The following is a 19,801-nucleotide window of genomic DNA, read 5'->3' as shown; positions in this document are numbered from 1 at the left end:
CTGGGACACTTATTTTGGAGGCAGTGTTCCAGCCTTGCTTCCTCTCCCGTGGCCTGGATGGTCTGTAGACTCACAGGGAACGATTCCCCCACAGAGAACTCGGGATGTTGGAAGAAGTTTCTTTAAACGCTAGAGCCATTTTTAAAATCATCAGCCAAACTCACCTGCTTTTAGTTGGTGATAACTCATTAGGACTGGGTTCAGATAGTTCATTGATTGAGCTAGCTAGTCTTGTTGGGGGCTCACAGCCACCACAAAAAACGATCTGTGGATTTTCTGAGGAAGTCCAGCCCGAGTCTCTGGGCTGCTGCTGACAACCAACTAGGACTTGCAACTGAATTTTAATAAGTCTTGAAATACCGTTTTCTTTTTTTCTAGTGGTTCTTTATTTATAATGTAGGCTGAAGCAATTGTTACAAGGTAGAAGGGAGACACATTACACAATTGTTATTTATACAAGTTTAGAACAAAAAACTGCACAGGGAGAGGTCAACTCTCAGTACAAACTAGCAACTAAACCACAATAATTTTACCTTGAGAAACGATTTCTTTATTTTTAGCTGTGACACTGCTTTTACAATATGCAAAAACACAAACAGAACTACCCAAGGTGTTTCGTCACATTCTTTCTACATTGAATTTGGCAACATTTTATATTAAATTTATTCAGATTATACTAACGTTTAAAAACTAAACACGTGAAAAGCTGTACCAAGGTACAGTCACATCCATTTATTTCGAAGGTTTAAAATACCACTTTTATCTATTGTAATTACCTTGCAGTGATTTCTGCTTTTGCAAAAACCATCTCAAGCATCATATGCACAATGCATCAGCTACTTTTAGTCATCAAGATTGGTGGGCTAAACCACAGGCACTACTGTTGCTTATATTCTGTAGAAGGAGCTTGTTTTTCAAAGGGAAAAAAAAGCTTAAATAGTTTCTAATAATCATGCCTTTGCTTTAAAGCCGGAACAGAAAATGCCCTTGAGCAATCACAGCGGTGTTAAATGTTAATATACAGAACAGTGACTATACAGGTACGTTACTCTCACATCCAATGCACTTATGTATTAAAGCATAAGGTTATGTAATTGAAGGTTAGTGCCAACAGAAACCTGCAGGGGCTGGGGGACCCTCCAAGCTCCTATTCCTGCGGAGGAACAGACCTGACTGCTTACGGTGCCTGCTGGGTTTTCTCAAACCCAGTTGGCTTCTGCAAACAAGATGCCCTGTAAACCTACAAATCTCTGTTGGCTTTAGGGAATGGGCATTAGAACAAACCGAACTTTCACTTAAAATAAGAAAAGACATAAATCCGTTCCAAAAACATTACCTAGAATACAAAAAAAGGGACAGTATAGTGGTCAGATTCCCAGTGACAATAAATAAATCCTCCTCTCTTCAGTGTTTGATATGATGCCAATTCACTGCCATTTGTTTAAAAGAAGATAAGAAAAACAAGCCCCCAGATTGGTAAACACATTGGCAAGTTGCTAGATTCCAAGCTGGTTACCCTTGTTAAATCCGCTCGAGTTTTTTCAAAATATTTGGGCTTTTCAATGCGCCCAGCCTGCTGGGCACAGTTAAGTAAAAGGCATTTGCTATATCTAAGAATTCCCTGCTATCGTCATTTTAAAATGTCTTTCACATTTTTCAAACTGCCTTACCCTTTTTGGATGTATCTGGATCCCATGAAAGTGGGTACAAGAGACGAGTAACTGAAGTGGGGGGGTCTAGGTCGAGCCGGCGGCAGCAGCATGCATGGGACTGGAGGCGGCAGCTGTGTGCAGTCAAGAGGAATCGTGGGAGAAAGGAAGTCCTTAAACACCCTACAGAAACAAACACTGCAATCCGGTATGGCTTATTCGGATGCATTTACCATGAAGATACTAGAAATTCAACCTACGAGGCTACTCTTAAATGTTAACAGGATCGGCTATGTTGACAGTGTGCCCCTCCCACGGCCCTCCCCCCAATCCCAACAGAGTCTACCATTTCCAGATTCACTTGTTTCTGAATATTGCTCATCAATTGTTCCTCCTGCTTTTCTCAGCCAGAACATACTACATTTAAGTGAAGATTTTACCCCTTTATCCGTTTTGTTTGTACATTAAAATAACTTGAATTTGCTTCTAAGCCAGACTACTAACAATGCATCTACAAAAGCTTGCAGAAAAAAAGAGAAAAGAAAAAGTAAAGTATAGTTATCCTTTTCTTCTGAAATTAACTACTTCGTGGTTCCCCTGTCCCGACCCCTCCCCCCATTATGCATTTAAAATTTTACAAAGACTTGTAAAAAAGTTAAATGGAATTTGGCACCTTCAGAAAAATCAAAAGGGAAACTAAGATTAAAATGTGCAGAAAGAAAACTGTCAATATTTACAAATTAAAAGATCAAAGTTATGTCAGTTACGTATGTTGCTTTTAATTCTTATCTAAAGGTGTCGAGTACTTTCAAAAGAGCTGTATTCTGAGTTGCCTACAAAATCTTTTGTCTGATTATAGATTGGAATGGATCGAGACAAATTAGGTTTTATGGATTAAACAGTTCCTTCCCCACTGGCAGCAATTCTTGGGAGCCTAAGAGAGCCTACGAGAAGCGAGGGGCGGAGCGGTCATTTGTCGTGGTCTTCTTCAGTTTCACGCCCCTTCGGATGGCGTTCAGCATGTCTTCCCCTTGCGGCGAATCTCTCGGGCTCAGGTCTGCAGCCTCACTCTCCGGATTCTGGCCTGGGGAAGCAGTGGCACTTGAGGGATCCCTTTCCTGGTCTTCGGCCTCGCTTTCTGGAATCGCCTGTCTGTGCTCCTCCGGGATACATGACTTCGGGCCTGGAAGAGGAGGGTTGACGGAGGCTTGGCCGCTCCACATTGAGGAGGGCATGCTGGTGACACCCTGGGGGCCCTCACCCACAGAGGGCGACTCGGGGCTGTGCTCACCCCTCTCCTCCGGCCCGTCGGGGGGTGCTGGCAGCACCCCGGGGAGATCTGGGACCGTTGGGGTCTTGACAGGGATCACGGGGGTCTTGATGGGGATGGGACCGGCTCCGATGGTCCCCCGGCGGACAGAAGGCTTGGTGGAGGGGGTCCGTCGGATGGTTGCAACCCCTGGGGTGACCATAGCGGGTCCGAGGGTGGTGGGGAGGCCGGCAGTTGAGGCCGGGCGTTTGGCCTGGAACATGCGTCGGTAAGACTGGCTGATGTCGCTGTTTCTCGGAATGGTGGACGATTTGTCGAACTCCTGCTGATCTGCCTCCTGGTCCCCGCTTACAGAGAAATAATCATAATCTGAAACTGATGATAAGATCTGATTAGAAATCTCCAAGGCAGCAGCTTTGCCTTTTGATTCTTTTGTGGAGGAACGAAAGGCACAAGAGGCCAGGTGCTTTACCCACACCCTCATCCCAGCCCGCCCCCATCTCTGCACCATCCTTAGAGGCCCCCAACATCTGAGACCCCCCCTTCCCCCCGGCAGGGATCTTCGTCCTGCTCCCGATGTAACCCTGGGCGCTAGAACGGTGCTGGACATCACGGGCACACACCCCTGTGGAGGGGTGAAGCACATCTGAAGGTCGGGCTACAGCAGGGCTACCCGCCGAGCTGCTCCAGGAGGAAAAAAGGGGGTGAACGGGGAGAGAAAAGAAACTAACTCCACAAACACTCCAGTCCAGAATTCGACAGGAGGAACAAGCCTCAGACAGACGACCACAGACCTTACTATCTCTTAAGGGACTGGTCAGGCAAAGGCTGGAAAAAGAATGGAGCTACTGGCAACGAGCCCCCCAAAACAGGTACAAAGACAGGCGCCATCTGCCAGGTGTGTCTCCTCTCAACACTGGAGTCACACGGGAGGCAGAAGCATACAGAGTGAATCTTAGAGCAGGTTTCTGGACGGCAGCAGCGCTGCCAGCACTTGGGGCAGGGGGGCTGTGCTGTGTATTACGCGACATTTAGCAGCATCCCTGGCCATCTACTAGAGGGTAGTAGCACCCCCTCCTTAGGTGACAGCTGAAAATGTCTCCAGACATTGCTCAATGCCCCCTGGACAGTAAAATGGCCTTCCACTGACACCCACTTAGTCCTCGAAGCTCTGGCAGGTGGGCTGCAACATTTGGTCACCGCCCCCTGATGCGCCTTAGCCCCGGCCGCGATCTTGCTGGTCTGCGTGTGCAGCGGAGAGGGAGGTGGGGTTAGCAGGGGAGCTGGCGGGAACAGGCGAAGAACTTGGGCCTTCAGACCTGAGGTTCAAACGCCAGCGCTGCTCGTTAGTTGTGTGGGCCAGGCCCTGGGCCTCGCCGCCCAACGCGTGAAATGAAGGTGAGAATACGCCCTTCCGTAAGCGTGAATGGGAGAAGCACTGGAGCGAGGCCCGGCCGCTCCTCTTAAATGGGGAAGCTTAGCACAAAGTGCTGCGAAACAAGTGGCCAGATTCTCATCTGCAGCACCCGAGTTCACACTGGGAGCTACCCTGCACCCGGATGGTGAGATGCGAGAGAAGCTGCCCGGACGGTCACCTGAAATGGTAGCCGCCTGATGGCCACAGGTCAGCTCTCCGGAGCGTTCCCGGGGTTCTGAAGCCGGTGTGCCGGCCGGGGCTGCTGCTGTGCTCATTCTTCTGCCCCCTCCCGGCAGGGAGGGCACCCCTTTCCTCACCTGCCAGCGCTCAGGAAGCCCGCCCGGAAACCCCGGGCCGCGTCGTACCTTGGGAGGGGATGGTGTCCTCGGAGCAGCATGGCGTGGTCGTCTGCGTGCTGTAGCCGCTGGAGCACTGGAGCGAGTCCCGGCTGCTCCTCTGCGTGTCCAGCTGGAGGCCCCGCGACAGGGCCAGCGCCAGCTCCTCGCAAGCCTCCATCTCCTCTCCAGGCTGCACGCGGGAGGAAAGAGAGACACAGAGAAGCCACAGGGGCCATGAATCCCCTGTCTGATGTCCCCAGGGCCCTTCTGCATCACCGTCTGTGGACCCTACCGAGGCTCCAGAAATTTCAATACAAGTCTTTTGCCTGAAGGCATTCTAACCAAGACAGAGCGGGGAGTTGGGGGGGGGGGGGCAGGGCTCAGGTCCCTCCAGCCCCAAGGCTGACTAGGCCCCCCTGCTGCTGGCCAGGTCCAGAGGGCAGAGAATAAAAGCATTACCCTGGTGGCAGCTGACACGGTCATGCTCCGTGGTCTCTGAGCTTCCTCGGCAGCTGCAGGCGCGCCACCCACAGCAGTGGGTCCTCCTCCATTGGGGTCTGGCTCCCGCTTCTCCTTGCGGCGCTGCAGGGTGTTCACCAGGGGCTGATCGTAAGGTCCTGGCTTGGCCCAGTCCTGAACAGAACAAGTGTGGTCAAGCCCCAGGGCCTCGGCCTCCATTTGGAAGGCCACAGAACCCACCGGACAGCTGCCTGCAGAAGGCGGCTGGCCCCCTCAGGGGAAGCTCAGGCTAGGACAGGCCAGCAGGCCCTTCTACGTCCCCAGCCAGCGTGAAAAGAAGGGAGTGGAAAATCCTTTGGGGACTCCCTGGGTACCTCCCCTTTCCTCATACCTGCCCAAAGATTAAAAGCCCTCAACAAGACTCAGCCACCTAACAGCTGACCAACTGTCTAAGGTGTCTGAAGGCACCAGCCAGTGGAGAGCCCATCCCCAGGGAAGGTGCCCGCCCCCTCCCCCGTACTGATGTCTAAAGGAACCCTCTCAGCTCCAGCAGCCCAAATGTCTTCACTTGAGCGACACGGCCACCAGAGGGCACTCAAGGAATTCAGCCACTCGCCCTGAGGCTGGATCTCAGCTTCTGGGATACTGGACCTGCCCCCCTCCCCCCCCCACCGAAGAGCCCTCAGGATGTGCCCTCTGAGGCCTTCACTTAGGAACCAAAGGCCTCTGGGGTCAGCAGGAAGACCCTGAGGGGCCTGAGGGGTCCACACTACCTGTGAGGGATTAAGTCAAGACCTGTTCTAAATGCCACAGCCTAGGCTACTCTACTATTCAAATTCGGGATACCTCCTCTCACAATAAAGTAGGATATCCTCCTCACGTCAATTGGACTCATTAGGACATAATTTTAAAACTTTGTTTTTATATTAGAGCAAATGTGTTTTAATATAAAACAAATGAGACTAAAAGTCTGCATTTATTTTGAAGATAAAACATGATAAGCCAAAAACATAGTTTGGATTATGGTTCCGTTACCATGGCCCAATAAGGGACTCCAGGGAAAAGTCTGGGGCACATGGCTGAGGAGGGCAGTCCCTCCCAGCCCCCGGTAATAGTGACACCCTACAGTGGCCCCCAGCAGCGTGGACCTGCTTGCCGGCCCTGCGATGCCGTGTCTGGGATCACCGCCTAACCTCTAACCAGGCTGAATGAATCTTTCTGAACGGGAGCCTCTCCCATCTCAGCTCCACGTGGAAATTTCTATCTCAGATCTGCCTGCTGCTTTTTGGTTCTTCCCAGTGGGAATTTTCTTAGGGAGAGGTGTTATATGGGGAGGAAGGCAGAGTGTGGAAGGAAGGGGCAGGGAGGGGGGATCAAGATGAGGACCTTGGGACAGAAGAGGGGGGAGAGCACAGAGCCATGAGAGGGGGAGGAGGGGGAGAGAGGAGGGAGGAGAGACACAAACCTTCCAGCTAGGGATCTGAGATGACGGGAACATGCCGGGCCCAATGGTGTAATAATGAGCGTAGTCTGGAAGGTGGACAGAGGTGACCCGAGGGAGCAGGCGGGAGGCAGGCAGGCAATGAGGGGAAAGGCTTGCCCCCACGGGCCCCACATGGGACTCACTTGGCAAACTACAGTGAGAAAACCCGTTAGACAACTGGAAACAAAACAAACAAAAAGGGGGGGGGGAAGGAAAATAAAATTAATATAACAGGATGAGTGTGGAGGTACAAGATGGCATTGACATTCAAGGGAGGAGGGAGACCCGAGTATTTATGAATACAACAGGTGGCGGGCTCTGCTGCTCCTGGATGACCAGTGGTGCGAGAGAAAGGGCCGCGGGGCAAAGAACGCACAGTGGACACCAAACAAGCGTTCGGCCAAAGAAATAATTTATCTCCATTTTAGAATAGTTTGGAAATTGATCGGTGTCCTTAATTTTTTGCCGTTTTGGATGATTTATAACCAATGGAGCATAATTTCACGGTCATAGTGATTTGTTCATCTCATTATGCAAATTAAAAAAATTCTCAAGCATCAACTGAAAGCTGTTCATCCTGGGTTTCTGGAATCATCACACTGTTCAGGAGCAGATTCCAAATCGGGGTGAAGAGGGGGGCTGGCGAACTAAAAGGCAGAAAAGTGCACAGCCTTTGATGCAGCGAGACGTCCCCGTCCAACGGTACAGCGACAAGGCCACGGTGGGTGGGGTGCTTGCGGGGGGGGGGGGGGGGGGGGGGGGGGGGGATGGATGAGCACATGACACTTTTGAGAAGAAGCCTTCCACCTCCGGGCTCCCCATACCCCTTCCTCTCCCTCAGGACGCTGCAAGGTCATTGTCCAGGAGCCAGGCACCCTTTCAAGAAAAAGCCCTCAGCCTTGTTCCTCTCTCTGTCCCCACTAGGGGCTGCTCCGGGGGTGCACTTTGCAGACTTTGACTTTCAGGTTCCTGGCGGTGACAGTGATGGTGGGCGGGGGAGGGGGGGTGGCCGCGGTGGCCGGGGCCCAGCCGGTCACCTTCTCTGTGCACGCCCAGGCGCCCATGGTGGAGCCTGAGCTGACTGAGGTGGGCGAGCTGCACTCGCTCACGGACTGGCAGGTTTCGGAGGCTTCAGAGGAGGCCGAGCTGGACGAATTCTGCAGCATGGAGGGACCGCATGCCACCAACAGTAACAGGAGATCAAAACAAGAAGATGGGGCAGGGAAGTGCACGCACAGAGCGACAGAGAGAGAGACAGACACATACACAGAAGAGGGAAGGATGAGAGAAGCAGAGGGTTAGGGTTATTTTTTTCCCTTTGCCAAAGCTGCACCCGCACAGAGGCTTTCGAGCCCTCGAAAAGCAGCATGAGACGCGGCAAGGTCCGGGCCTGCCTGATGGGCAGCCCCCCAGGACCCTGGTGTGTGTGTGTCTAGTGTGTGCCGGACACTGGCCAGGTGCTGCGGCTCTCCATGTTCCTTTGGACATTTCTTCTCATTCCACAAGCCGAGGTCCAAGGGGAGGCCTGCCTTTGCTATCTCCCAGGGGCACAGGCATACTTGGTGCCTGAGGATTAACCCCCTCCACCACCACCCCCCAGCTTGGGCTTCTGCTCCACGCTTTCCAGTCCCTGGCCTCTCCCTGTGTCACATGCAGCCCCTGCACCCATGAAGGGTGGTTTCCAGCTATGAAGCTACGTCTTCACGGGACCGGTTTTTAGGTTTCTCTGCCTAGGAAATGATTTTCAGGTTTGGGGCAGTGAGGCCCTGAGGTCAGTGCAACATTTCCTGTGGCCATCTAGGGAGGGACGGAGCATCTGGAGAGATCTGGGGCACTAATTACAGAAAGGAGGTCTGACTTGGGAAACATCTCCTTGTGCCGATCTTTGTTACGCCTCCAGTATTGCCAGTCTCCAGAGCCAACCGGGGTGCATGCCCCCAGCTCAGTCTCCTGACATTTGGCTCATAGGCAGGGACCGTGCCCGTGGGCTATTACGTCTCAACTCTCTAGTCCCGTGACAGGTGCTCAAAACTACTGAGTGGATGAATGACAAAGACCATCTCTTCCAATATAAACTGGGTCCCCTGAGATAGTGCTTTGGGCACACCCAAGAATTTAAGTTCTGTTCACTGCTAACTGCAGTCTCTGGCTCATCCTTTTGTTTAAGTAAGCCCAACCCTACTGGGGTCTACTGTTACTTCCTCAAAAGCGTTCCTGCATTCACTGCCAAGGAGGCCAGATTCGTGTTTCTGTCCACCTCCTTCAGGGCCAAAGGGAGAAAGGTTCTGGCAAAGGGACAGAGCTGTAGCTCTCCATCCTGCAAGCAGCAAGGCTCCAAGAAGGCACTTCACTGCACGGGGTCCCGCAGAATCAAGGCAAGGACGGGCTACCCACTGGACGCCCTGGTGGCTCCTCAAACTCTGTGTCCGGTTGGTGGTTCAGGAGCCAAAGTTTGAGGGTTTGGATTTACGTTCCTGTCACTTCTCAGCAGAGGAATCTTAACCTTAATCTAAATCTCCAATTTCTTTCATTTTTGGAATAGGGATCACTGATATCTAACAGAGGAAGAGAACGTGAAATTTTATATGCGTCCATCTATGAACGGAGCGCTTAATCAAGTGTACAGAGAGGCCAGTTATCACTGTAATTTACTAGGCCTGTTTATTTTGGTCTCTCTAGTTCAAGCATGTTCAACTTGAAAAAAAGAACCAATGAACCGCTCCAGGACTGCAGGTTCCTATTTCTTTTGGCTTCTGTTCATTTTTCCTGAAGAACCTCCTGCCTCGATGGAATGAATGGCTCCAGGAGGAGACCCTCACAACAGACACGGCCCCTGCTCCTGGACACGAGTGGATTAAGACAGAGTTTGAAAAGGGCACAGTGGAGGAAAATGGGTGAATTCTTAACCTATTCCGTCACTTGGCATTGACTGAGACCCATGTGATCGAGTGGAGAAATGAAGGGCTCCTGCCCCTTATAGATGTGTGTGCCCTTCCTCTCATCCTAAATAAGGTCATTACTTTGGGGGACTGGATTCTCTGGTCCACGTGACTTGTACAATTTCCTTAACTTTCCCTCTACCTTACAGCTGTAAGCAGCTGTAATGTCTTTTTTTAAAAAATAAAATTCTCTATTAAATTTTGCAGCATCCCCGAGCTTATTAAAACTACCGTACAGCACCCTAGAGTTGCTAGCCAAGGAACTCAGGCACCGGCTTTCAGAGTTGAGTAAATCCCAGCATGCCAACTTCTGCTCCCTCAACACTACTGGAAGCAGAGACACTCACTTCGGCCTGATCCACACACACAGTCTTTGGCAGGAAGGCTGGAGCACGGGGCCTCTCTTATTTTAGAAAGGAGCGTCAGCGCACGATATTCTGTTAATTTGTCAGTTGATTAAAAACACACACAGGATTAGGCTGCGCGTTAGAATAGCCTTGGAAGAATTGCAAATTCCCGTTTTCCTTTCAACCATTCACACTCTGCTTTCAAGACCCACAGGTAGGTGTGGTTTAGGTCTGCCACATAGCGGGGGACAGGCGGGTGACACCTTTCAGACCAAGCCAAAGCGCCCCAGCTAGGACAAGTGTGTTAGAACTCAAAGTCATGGCTCTTGGCCCAGAACGTCTCTGTTTGAAAGGGAGTCTCTACCCCAGGAAGACAGGCCACAGTCTCCTGGGACAGCTGAAAAACGCCAAAGGGACCATGGAGCTGAGAACCTGTGGGTTCACCAACGTCAGACACATGAGGCAAGAAATCTTCTGGCTCAAATTCCCAAAACACCTCAGCTGCTTCCTCTACATGAAGCGTTCCCCCAGAACACTCTCCCAGGGGCACCTCACAGCTGAGACAGAACAGAAAGGGCTCTGGATTGGTTGCGAGAGACCCTTCGTCCAGGTCCCCAACCTGCAGGTCACATCATTGTGCAGCCTGGGTGAGTCACATCTCTGAGCCTCCGTTTCCACAACAAAACAGGGATAACGGTACTGCACGTGGCTGTCGGGGGGACTACACGGATTAGCAGACACAGGACGTCCTAGGGTGGTGCCGGGACACAGCGTCGGTGACAGAGAAGCAAACTGGATACCTGGATACGAGATAAGCACGTGACCTTCCGAGTCCAAAGGATCTTGGGCCAAAGGCTGGGTCACCTCAGTGTGTACAGCGGGCGCGGAGCCTCGTGCTCCCAGCAGGTGGCACTGTGGGGCACCCTGGCCGGTGGCGATGCCCCCCGTCTGCTGTTTGTGCCGCTTATGACTTGAGTGGGAAGCCAGGGCCCTGGCTCTCAGGGAAAGAGGTCGGCGAGGGCAGCGCGGGAAGGGCGTCACGGTACCCTGTCCAGATCCTGCTTCCTGCTGCAGCCGGGCCCGCTGGGCTGGGTCTGGAGCCGCCGGCCCCAACTGTGGCTGGAAGATTCCACGCCTTCCCTTCTCCCAGGAGCAGAACACCAAGGGAATTAGCTGCAAGGGCTCTAAGGATTCATTCTCATCCTCACACCAATTGCTAAAAGGAACCGGAGAGCGCGAAGGAAGGTTTCCGAGGCACCATTCAAGGACAGAATCTCCGCCACTCAGAGAGCAGCAGACATGGCGGTGGAGAAGGAGCCACCGTTGCACTCATGTCCGTTAATGAAGTGTCATGCTAAGCCCGACACTTACAGGGATGCCGGAGGGCAGCCAAACTTCTCTGGATCCGCCTACTTACCTGAGAGGACTCCCCAGACCAATGTGGTGACTTTGACCATCACCACCCTGGAGACAGGCTTCAAACCCAACTTACAGTTCTCACCCTTTGGGGAAAGGACACATCTAAAGATGAGAAATTAAACCAGAGGTGTCTTGCGTCGAGAGGACAGGGGTCTGCCTGAGCCAACATCTGTCTTTGGAGCCGGCCAGTGATGGTGGTCCGGGCACCAGATGTCACAGCCGCTTCCGGAGCCCAGGGCCCCCTTACCTGGTTGGGGGCCTCTGGCGGCATGGGGGACGGTGACTTGGACTGGAAGGCGTCCTGCGAAATGAATCCTGAGTCGTGGGAGGACACGCTGGACAGGCGGACGGGCGCCTGCTGGGCCAGGTTGGAGCTGCGGTAGCGGTAGTGTGAGCTGGGGGAGTGTGTGTGAGAGCCGCTGGAACGCGAGTCACTGCTGTTGACGCTGTTCAGGCTGCTGTGGGGGCGGAGGGGACGCAGGCGTGCAAGGTTAAGGGGCAGGGACGGGGGGGGGGGAAGGAGGCAAACAGAAAACAACGGAACAGGGGAGGGGGCAGAACATAATGTAATCAGCCGGGTGCCACAGAGAAGCTGGGCAAATGGTAAGACATGTTTCCAAAACACCAAATCATTAAGCTAGTAAACACGAGGTTTCTTCATGTGAGCAAGCGGGGAGAAAAGTGGGAGCCGTCATAACGCAGGTCCACCAAGACTCACTTCTCTGATGGTACAGTGAGGTGTCCCTAGCACGGAGGCCCAGGATTCTAAAGAGTCAAGGGCTACCCAATGAATTCAGCCATGTCATCTACCACCAGAGCTGGAGACCTAATGTCTGTGGCATGATCTTATCTGCTCATCGGCTTGCAGAATCCCCTGACCCTGGAGCGAAAGCCACCAAAGCCCCAGCATCAGCTCGTTAGTATATTCAGAGTTCTCCCTTAGATGCACCATCTGGGTCCAGGAAACCAAGACAAGCATCGCTTTGGGAACGCAAGTGCCAAGGGGCCTCTCAAGGAGATTTCATCCTCCACGAGCCCAGTTCAAGACCGTCGTAAAGAACATCAGCACATCAACTCAGTGCTTTCACGTGTTTTACCTGCTATTACCAGAGTCGGTGCTTTAATGAATGGCTTTCCCCGATCATAGGAATTTCTATGTGAGAGTATCTGCGGACCCAGTGTGAACAGCACACCTGGTAAGAGGCAGGCAGCTTTCAACAGCTACAGGCAGATGAGGCTGAGCTATTGCTTCCGAGGTGAACAGTAAACAGGATGTCGAGAAGCATCACACCCCCTCTGGGTGCTCTGCGTTCCGTCTCCGGTTCTAACAAGTATGCACTCTAGCAACTCAGATTATAAAACCCAGGAAGCTGAACAAAGCCCCACGGTCCAAACGAGCAGAACGGACAAAGGGAAGCATCGGAAGGCCTAGAATAAACAACCCAGGCTGGGATTAGAAAGTGTGTGGCGTCTGCTCCCGGCAAGAGGCTCCTGTCAAACTTCACAGACCCTGACAGCTGATGAGGTAGTCAGGGCTGCGTGACTGTTCTAGGCTAGAATTACTTGACAACGAGTGTTCCGACAGATATAGGGGAGTGTGCCAGAGGAAATCACTGCTGCTGGGGATAATTACCATAATTTTTGCTTCCCCCAACCCCACCCCCCCAACCCCGCCAATCAGTCAGAAGAGGGCATTTGGGGACTGACAGTGAAGCCCACGGCAGCTGCACTCCAGCAAGCTCACGGCCGATGCTGGCGGTGCCGCAGGATTTTTTGACTGAAGCTAAAACTAGAAGAAAGAAAAGAGAACTCGTGCAGCTTTGTTTTCTATTAGTGAGATAGTTCTCTTTGTTACCAAAACAAAAAACCCAACAGATTTGTCAAACACACACACGCACACATATATAATATAGCCCGTAACAGATGACAGGGAACCAACCAACATTTTCATGATGTAGCATCTTAAGTCTGAAATTACTGCTCCGTGTTTACCACACAGGCTCAAATGTGAAATCACACACACACACACACACATTTGGGGACATAACCATACACAGACCTGGCAGGTCTACTCCGCTCTTTACTCTCACTGCTAAATCCGCAAGAAGTGGAAATCCACTTGGCTTTGAAAAGTCAAAGAAAAAAATGGGCAGGTCACGTACACCAAGGATTAGTGACATAAGACAGAGCTTCCATCCTTCAAGAAGAGAATACACTTCACAGCTGGCAGGTCTACCACTAGCGAACAATTTTGCAAATGGCCAAACTTTCCAAATGATTCTCACTGTGGGTGAGTAGAAGCAGAGCCCAGCTTTACTTACCTGCAGACACTAGACTTGCGGGACATGGTGGTGCTGGGAGAAGAGGGTGGCGTCTGGTACGACCAACTATAATCAGAACCTTTCAAGTCCAGAATCACCTAAGGGGACAGAGCCAAGTGGGGAGGTGAAGTGCTGGGAAGGGAACCATCATCCAGCAAATCTTTAACCCGTTAACATCAAAATTCTGTCATCATCAAGAGGTGGGGGTTAACGTAAAAAAAAATGTTGTTAATGTTCCTTCTTCAGTTAAAGAACAACAGTACCAATCCATCAATGTCATAGTCCTTTTTCTGAGACAAGAAAAAATATAAAGAATTGGAAGGCGGGGAGGGGACCATGAAATACCAGTCTAAAGAGAGAGAGAGAGAGAGAGAGATTGATTTACAGCTACAGATTAGCAATTGACAGGAGTCAGGTATACTCAAGGCTACAGTTTATAGGATTTTTGTCTTACAGCACCACAAATTCAATATGGTGTCAGGATTTGTTGATCTTGTGTTTCAGCCACCTGATATTTGGTGGGTCACTTCTGGCCCTGATATTTTAAAACCTGACAGAATCAAGAGCAAGCCAATTCTTTCATAGTTACTTCTATATCTGGCTCCCCTGCTTGACAAATAATGACTTGAATGTGAGATCTACCTTTCATTCACACAGTAAATTCTCAATAAATGTCTCTTTACAGAGCAAACACATGCTTGCTGTGGTTTCACGAAAGCACTTTCATAGAATGGGAAACGTAAACTCTGTATTTGTCTTCTGGGTTGGTTCTCCAGGGAGGCAATGAGAATTTTATACAAAGGGCAACAGCCACCATGTGATTCAACAGCTACTCCCCAAATACAGTCCTTCCCACTTGATATAATGTTAATGTCATGAACCAAATGAATAAGCATGAAAGATGTCATCTTTTCCATAAGAGAGAGCCCCATGCATTAATTAATTAGAAGGGAGAAATTCAGTGAAAATGGCTAACAATGACCAAGACACATCACTATCATGTCATGTGAGAGTTTATTTCTAGAGAACAGATGAACACAGTGGTTAAGGCCATGCATGGGCTCTCGACTGCTTGGTTCAAATCCCAGCTCTACCACTAATTGGCTAGATGAACCTGGTTAAGGGACTTTATCTCTCAGTGCCTCAGTGTCCTGTTCTATAAAATGGGAATAATCATGCAGATTAGCTGAGGAGGTCTACGTAAAAAGCATAGAACAGTACATGGCACACAGCTAGTGTTCTATAATGACTGGTGATGATGATTACTATATATCACTACGTGAAACACAGATAGGATTTTAAATGAGATAATGCCTCCAGGGACCCTCAAGACCTTGAACCTTTATGTCTTTGGCTGGTTCTCCCAAGTGCTTATCCCACAACTCCTACCTGTTCGCTTGATGAGGGCAGTTTGTGAGGGTCCATGGTCAGGCTCTTTAGATCTTCTGAGATGGTCTGAAGGTGAGTTATTTCCCCTAGCATTGAGATTTCTTCTTCCTGAAGGAAAGTAATGTACAACATGTCATCATGAGTGATCCATTCCTGGTCTTGGCCTAGCTGTTTGTATTAGGGTCACTGTCCAACCCTTTCAACTTTCCAGAAAAGTCACCTCGAGACTGGTACATCTTTGCTAAAGGCACTACCAGCCCTTTCTTGTGGGAAACAGAAAGGGAAAAGGGAATCTGCCATAATTATGGAATGACCTGTGCCCCTAGACGGTGGTCAGCAAGTCAAAGGACATGTGGCCTTCCTCGTGGTGCCTGGGGTCGGGGGCTGGCACACCTGCCCAGATGGCCTGCCTGCATCTTCTCATGGGGCCCTGCGGCACAGCCCCGTCCACAGGCTGAGGCCCTCCTAGCTCACTCAGCTTCAATGGTTGACACAATTTGGAGCAATTTTGGTCCAGATCTGATCACAGCTCTTTGTGACAGCACATGCGTGTGCAGTAGAGTTAGCGATGCCCTTCCCTTTCTTTCTTATTTTTTTCCCACCAAGTCAAAAGCAAGACACAGCAAGTGGGATGGGGGCGGGAGACCACAGAAGAAAGTCACTCCCTTCTCCAAAGTGTCAAGCTAGGACCGCAGGCCTAGGCCAGAGTGAGCCATGGAGGCCCACGAGACTAGGGCCGCGGTCTTCTTATCAGCTTCAAGAAGGACTACAGCAAAAGTTCTCTGTTACAGTATGCAAATGATTTACTTCAAAAATAAGTCTGGGGGGCACCTGGGTGGCTCAGTAGGTTAAGCATCCAACTTTGGCTCAGGTTGTGATCTCATGGTTTGTGGGCTTGAGCCCCACACAGGGCTCTGCGCTGGCAGTTTGGAGTCTACTTGGGATTCTCTCTCTCACTCCTTCTCTGCCCCTTCCTCTTTGTCTCTGTCTCTCTCTCAAAAAGTAAATAAATAAACCTAAAAAAAAAAAAAAGCCTAGGGAGGCCTGGGTGGCTCAGTTGGTTAAGCATGTGACTCTTGATTGCAGCCTAGGTCATGATCCCAGGGTCATGGGATCGAGCCCTGGGTTGGGCTCTGCACTGGGCACGGACTCTCTCTTCCTCTCCTTCTCCTCAACCCCCTAACTCATGTGTGCTCTCGCTGTTGCTCTCTCTCAAAAAAAAAAAAAAAAAAGTATCAATTGATTTGTTGAGGCCCCTCCCATATTAACCTCACGATCACTCACTGGTGTTAAACCTGGCCACTGGGTCTCCAAATCACCTGAAAAGCTTGTTTAAAACACAGATGACTGGGGTACCTCGGTGGCTCAGTCACTTAAGTACCCAACTCTTGATTTCAGCTCAAGTGATGATCTCATGGTTTGGGAGTTCAAGCCCCACATCGGGATCTGCACTACCAGAGCAGAGCCTGTTTGGGATTCTCTCTCTCCTGCTCTCTCTGCCCCTCCCCTGCTTGCTCTCTCATTCTCTCTCTCAAAAAAAAATTAATTTAAAAAAACCACACAGATAATTGGATCCTCACCCCTAGAGGCTTGGATTCAGTAGGGTCTGGGTTGGGCTCAAGAAGCCAGACCAGTTCCCAGGTGACACTGCTGGCCAGAGGACCAGACGTTAAGAACCACTGTGCAAGGCCTTCTGAACTTGGCGGAAGAAAGAGTAAGTAAACAACTTGTGCTAAGACTGTGTGCCAGGAGTGGGCCACGTGGCCATCGGCAACTCATGGAGAATCCCTGCTCTACAGAAGCGATTCCACTATCATGATCCCTGACACACAGCAGATTCCTGAGGACTCTGTGATGGATGGATAAATAAAGGAAAGTCTCCTACACACAGGCAGTGTAAGCCTTCCAGAGCTTTCCACTGACTTACAATCACAGGCCGCAGCATGGAGATGAAGGTGCAGAATCGGCCGCGTTCTTCAATCAACGCTTTCCGGACTGCCTGCTTTTCAGTCTCTTCCAGCAAGAGATACTTGTCGTTGACATCTTGGAGAGCGCTGTCCAGCTGAGGCTGGATATCACCTCTCCCTGTAAACAAAACAAAGCCCCAAGCACGGCTTGCTGAAACACCAGCTTCTGGAACAAATGCCATTCCTCCCTCGAGTCCTTGCTGGAGTGGAAACCACAAGGTGCCAGGACTTAAAACAATTATTCAGTTATACTCAGAAAGGACTGAAGGTAGCTCTTTGTCCAGTACCAGCCATTTCCAGTTTCCAGTGCCCAAAGGGCACATTTACCCTCGTGACAAGGAAGATCTCCTGGGGTGACTCCTCCTGACTTGCCTTCTTGCCTGGTGTAACCCCTACTGAGACTTTGTCTGCCAACAACCCCCAGGACATGGCAGCCAGACAGTATTCTTTCTTTGTAGAACATTCTGAAGAGGCCAAGGGATGAACAAGGTGAGGGCCTGTGGATGTTTCCAAAAATGGGCACAAGGTGGCTTTGTTGGGTCAACCTCAATCAAAGCACCTCTGTTAGAACAGAAGTTTCTGTCCCTGAAGACAAAGATGGCAAGCATCAACTCTCCTGGCCATGGTTGGTGGGGGTGCGCCTGGGAATCCTTGGCAGTCAGCTTAACACCCTGGTGGAGAGTCCTGAATGTTCCCCTTATAAAACAAGCCCAGAAACAAAATGACCTACAGTCAGGTCTCTGCTGCTGAAAGTCTAAAGGGAGAGTCAGTGCTGAGCCTGACCCCTGTGCGGTAATAGTCTGGCCACGTCCACAGGCCGCAGTTATGATAACACAACCCTTTCTAGAGTTTAAGACAGAGCGTTAACCTTTCAAACTAAAACTTTATAAAATAGTTAGCAAACTATGTCCACAAATAAAGTTTTATTAGAACACAGAACACGCCCACTCATTCATATATTGTCTCTACCTATTGCTATAACTGAAGAAGGGAATTGTTTGAACACATACTATATGGCCCTTGGACCAAGAATATTTACAATCAGATTCTTTAGAGAAAAAGTTTGCTGTGCCAGAAGATAAACACAGGTACAATGACAGAAGGAGAGGCTACTGCAAATCTGATTTGGAGGTGGGGACAAGGGCGTGACCACCTGAGAGCCCAGCCCACAGGCACCCATCCTGGTCTCCCTGTGCAGGGGCCGCACGTATCATCTGAACCAGGGAACATTTTCTAAACTCCTTCAGAGCAGGGACTTGGAACTCTCCCAGTCCAGCCCCTGGTACAATGTCATGGGTGTATACAGCAGGTGCTCAATAAATGTCTGATCATTTCAAACACAGAATGTTAGAGATGGAAGGGGCCTTCGGGGCTACCCAACCTGCTTCTGCTTTAGTAGAGGCTGAGGCCTAGAGAAGGTGAGAGACTTGTCCAGCGCCACTCAGGGAAAGTTGGAGAGTCAGGACAGAGGCCACACAGCCTGACCCCTCTCATGCCTGACTCTTTCTCCTCTGTCCCACCTCCTCAAATCACATGAAGGAATCAGCAAGGGGCCTGGGCAGTCACCATTTAGCCCTCTCTAAAATGGTACAGAGAACAGGGGCGCCTGGGTGGCTCAATCAGTTAAGTGTCTGACTCTTGATCTCGGCTCAGGTATGATCTCCTGGTCTGCGAATTCAAGCCCCGAGTGGGGGCTCTGAGCTGACAGTGCAGAATCTGCTTGGAATTTCTCTCTCCTCTCTCTGCCTCTCTCTCACTCAGGTGTGCGCATGTGCTTTCCCTCTCCAAATAAATAAATCAACTTAAAAAATGTTAAATATTATAGAGAACATTAAATGCATTGTGTTATTTGGTTTGAAAAAGGAAAGGGTCAGGGGAAATTCCCTTGAAAGTAGGGACATACATGTTCCAGATTTTCTCTCATAAGCAGATGAGAAAGCTTAACATGGAGCCAGAGGTTGACCTAGGCTTCAAGAACATCCCAACACAAAGGGTAGTTGGGTTTTATGAAGGAAGTGTCACTTCCTGGGCAGGGACTACGATTTAAGTTGGCACACAAAGGGAAAGTCCTGCCTAGTCAAAGGTCAGCCCTGAAAATGCCTTAGATGACTGGCAAAGTACATGCTGCTTGCAGAAGTCTCACGAGTCAAGCCAGCACCAGTTCAGGATGGCTACAGCAGGCAGTACTGAATTCCGTGCAGGGATTTTAGCCAATGATTCCATTATGGGAGAGTTTGCATCTGAGCAGTTTCGGCATTTGTCCAAGGTGACCCCTCACCCATCCCTCGGTTTCGTCACTGTCTACCCTCAGGATAATTGTAGCGTTTTCTCCAGGTTCCCCCGCTGCCTCCCCAAGGATGCGGGGCACCATCCCCACACCTGAGCCTGGCCCCGGACCATGGGTTTCTCGAGTTTGCAGCAGATGGGAAACCTGTGAGAGCTGGGGACCGTCTAGGGAGGGGACAAGCACGCCCCACTGAGGACATCCACCGTCTGCAACACAGGCTCTAGGAGGAAAGGCTGGGGTGCCAGCAGCCCTGTGAGAATTGGGGGCTCCTGGGTGGCTCAGTCGGTTAGGCATCCAACTCTTGATTTCAGCTCAGGTTCAAGATCTTCTATGATGTTCTAACAGAACATGAGGGGCCCCAGCTATCAGAATGTTCTCAATTTCTGTGGAGGGGAGAGTCAGGAAGATGGATTAAACCCCACAATGCTTGACCAAACCCACTTGGATGCACTTCGATTATGGTAGCAATGTCTTTTCAAATCAGCCTATAAGAAATTAGGAAAATGTGTATCTTCC

General features: G+C 50.5%; 1 protein-coding gene across 5 annotated transcripts in view; it reads right to left on the bottom strand.

The window, feature by feature from the left end:
• Positions 1–375: 375 nt before the first annotated feature.
• MTSS1 (MTSS I-BAR domain containing 1) overlaps positions 376–19,801 on the bottom strand; it is a 162,634-nt gene continuing 143,208 nt past the window's right edge. For 2 of the 5 annotated variants that reach the window (XM_039231996.1, XM_039231997.1), the window contains 8 exons: positions 16,959–17,116; positions 15,032–15,139; positions 13,643–13,740; positions 11,569–11,779; positions 6,599–6,793; positions 5,134–5,307; positions 4,702–4,864; positions 376–3,294 (listed from right to left, as the gene is read on the bottom strand). In XM_039231996.1, coding sequence (XP_039087927.1) covers positions 2,594–3,294; positions 4,702–4,864; positions 5,134–5,307; positions 6,599–6,793; positions 11,569–11,779; positions 13,643–13,740; positions 15,032–15,139; positions 16,959–17,116 — 1,808 coding nt within the window. In that variant the 3' untranslated portion in view covers positions 376–2,593. Of the gene's footprint in view, positions 3,295–4,701; positions 4,865–5,133; positions 5,308–6,598; positions 6,794–7,653; positions 7,774–11,568; positions 11,780–13,642; positions 13,741–15,031; positions 15,140–16,958; positions 17,117–19,801 lie in introns of all 5 variants that reach the window. The other 3 variants (XM_039231999.1, XM_039231998.1, XM_039232000.1) reach the window with 3 other exon arrangements.

Source organism: Hyaena hyaena, unplaced genomic scaffold (genome assembly GCF_003009895.1).
Source record: "Hyaena hyaena isolate Hyena2069 unplaced genomic scaffold, ASM300989v1 scaffold_62, whole genome shotgun sequence".
NCBI lineage: Eukaryota > Metazoa > Chordata > Mammalia > Carnivora > Hyaenidae > Hyaena > Hyaena hyaena.
The sequence above is the reverse complement of the archived record's forward strand: the minus strand, read 5'-3'. Positions and strand labels throughout refer to the sequence as shown.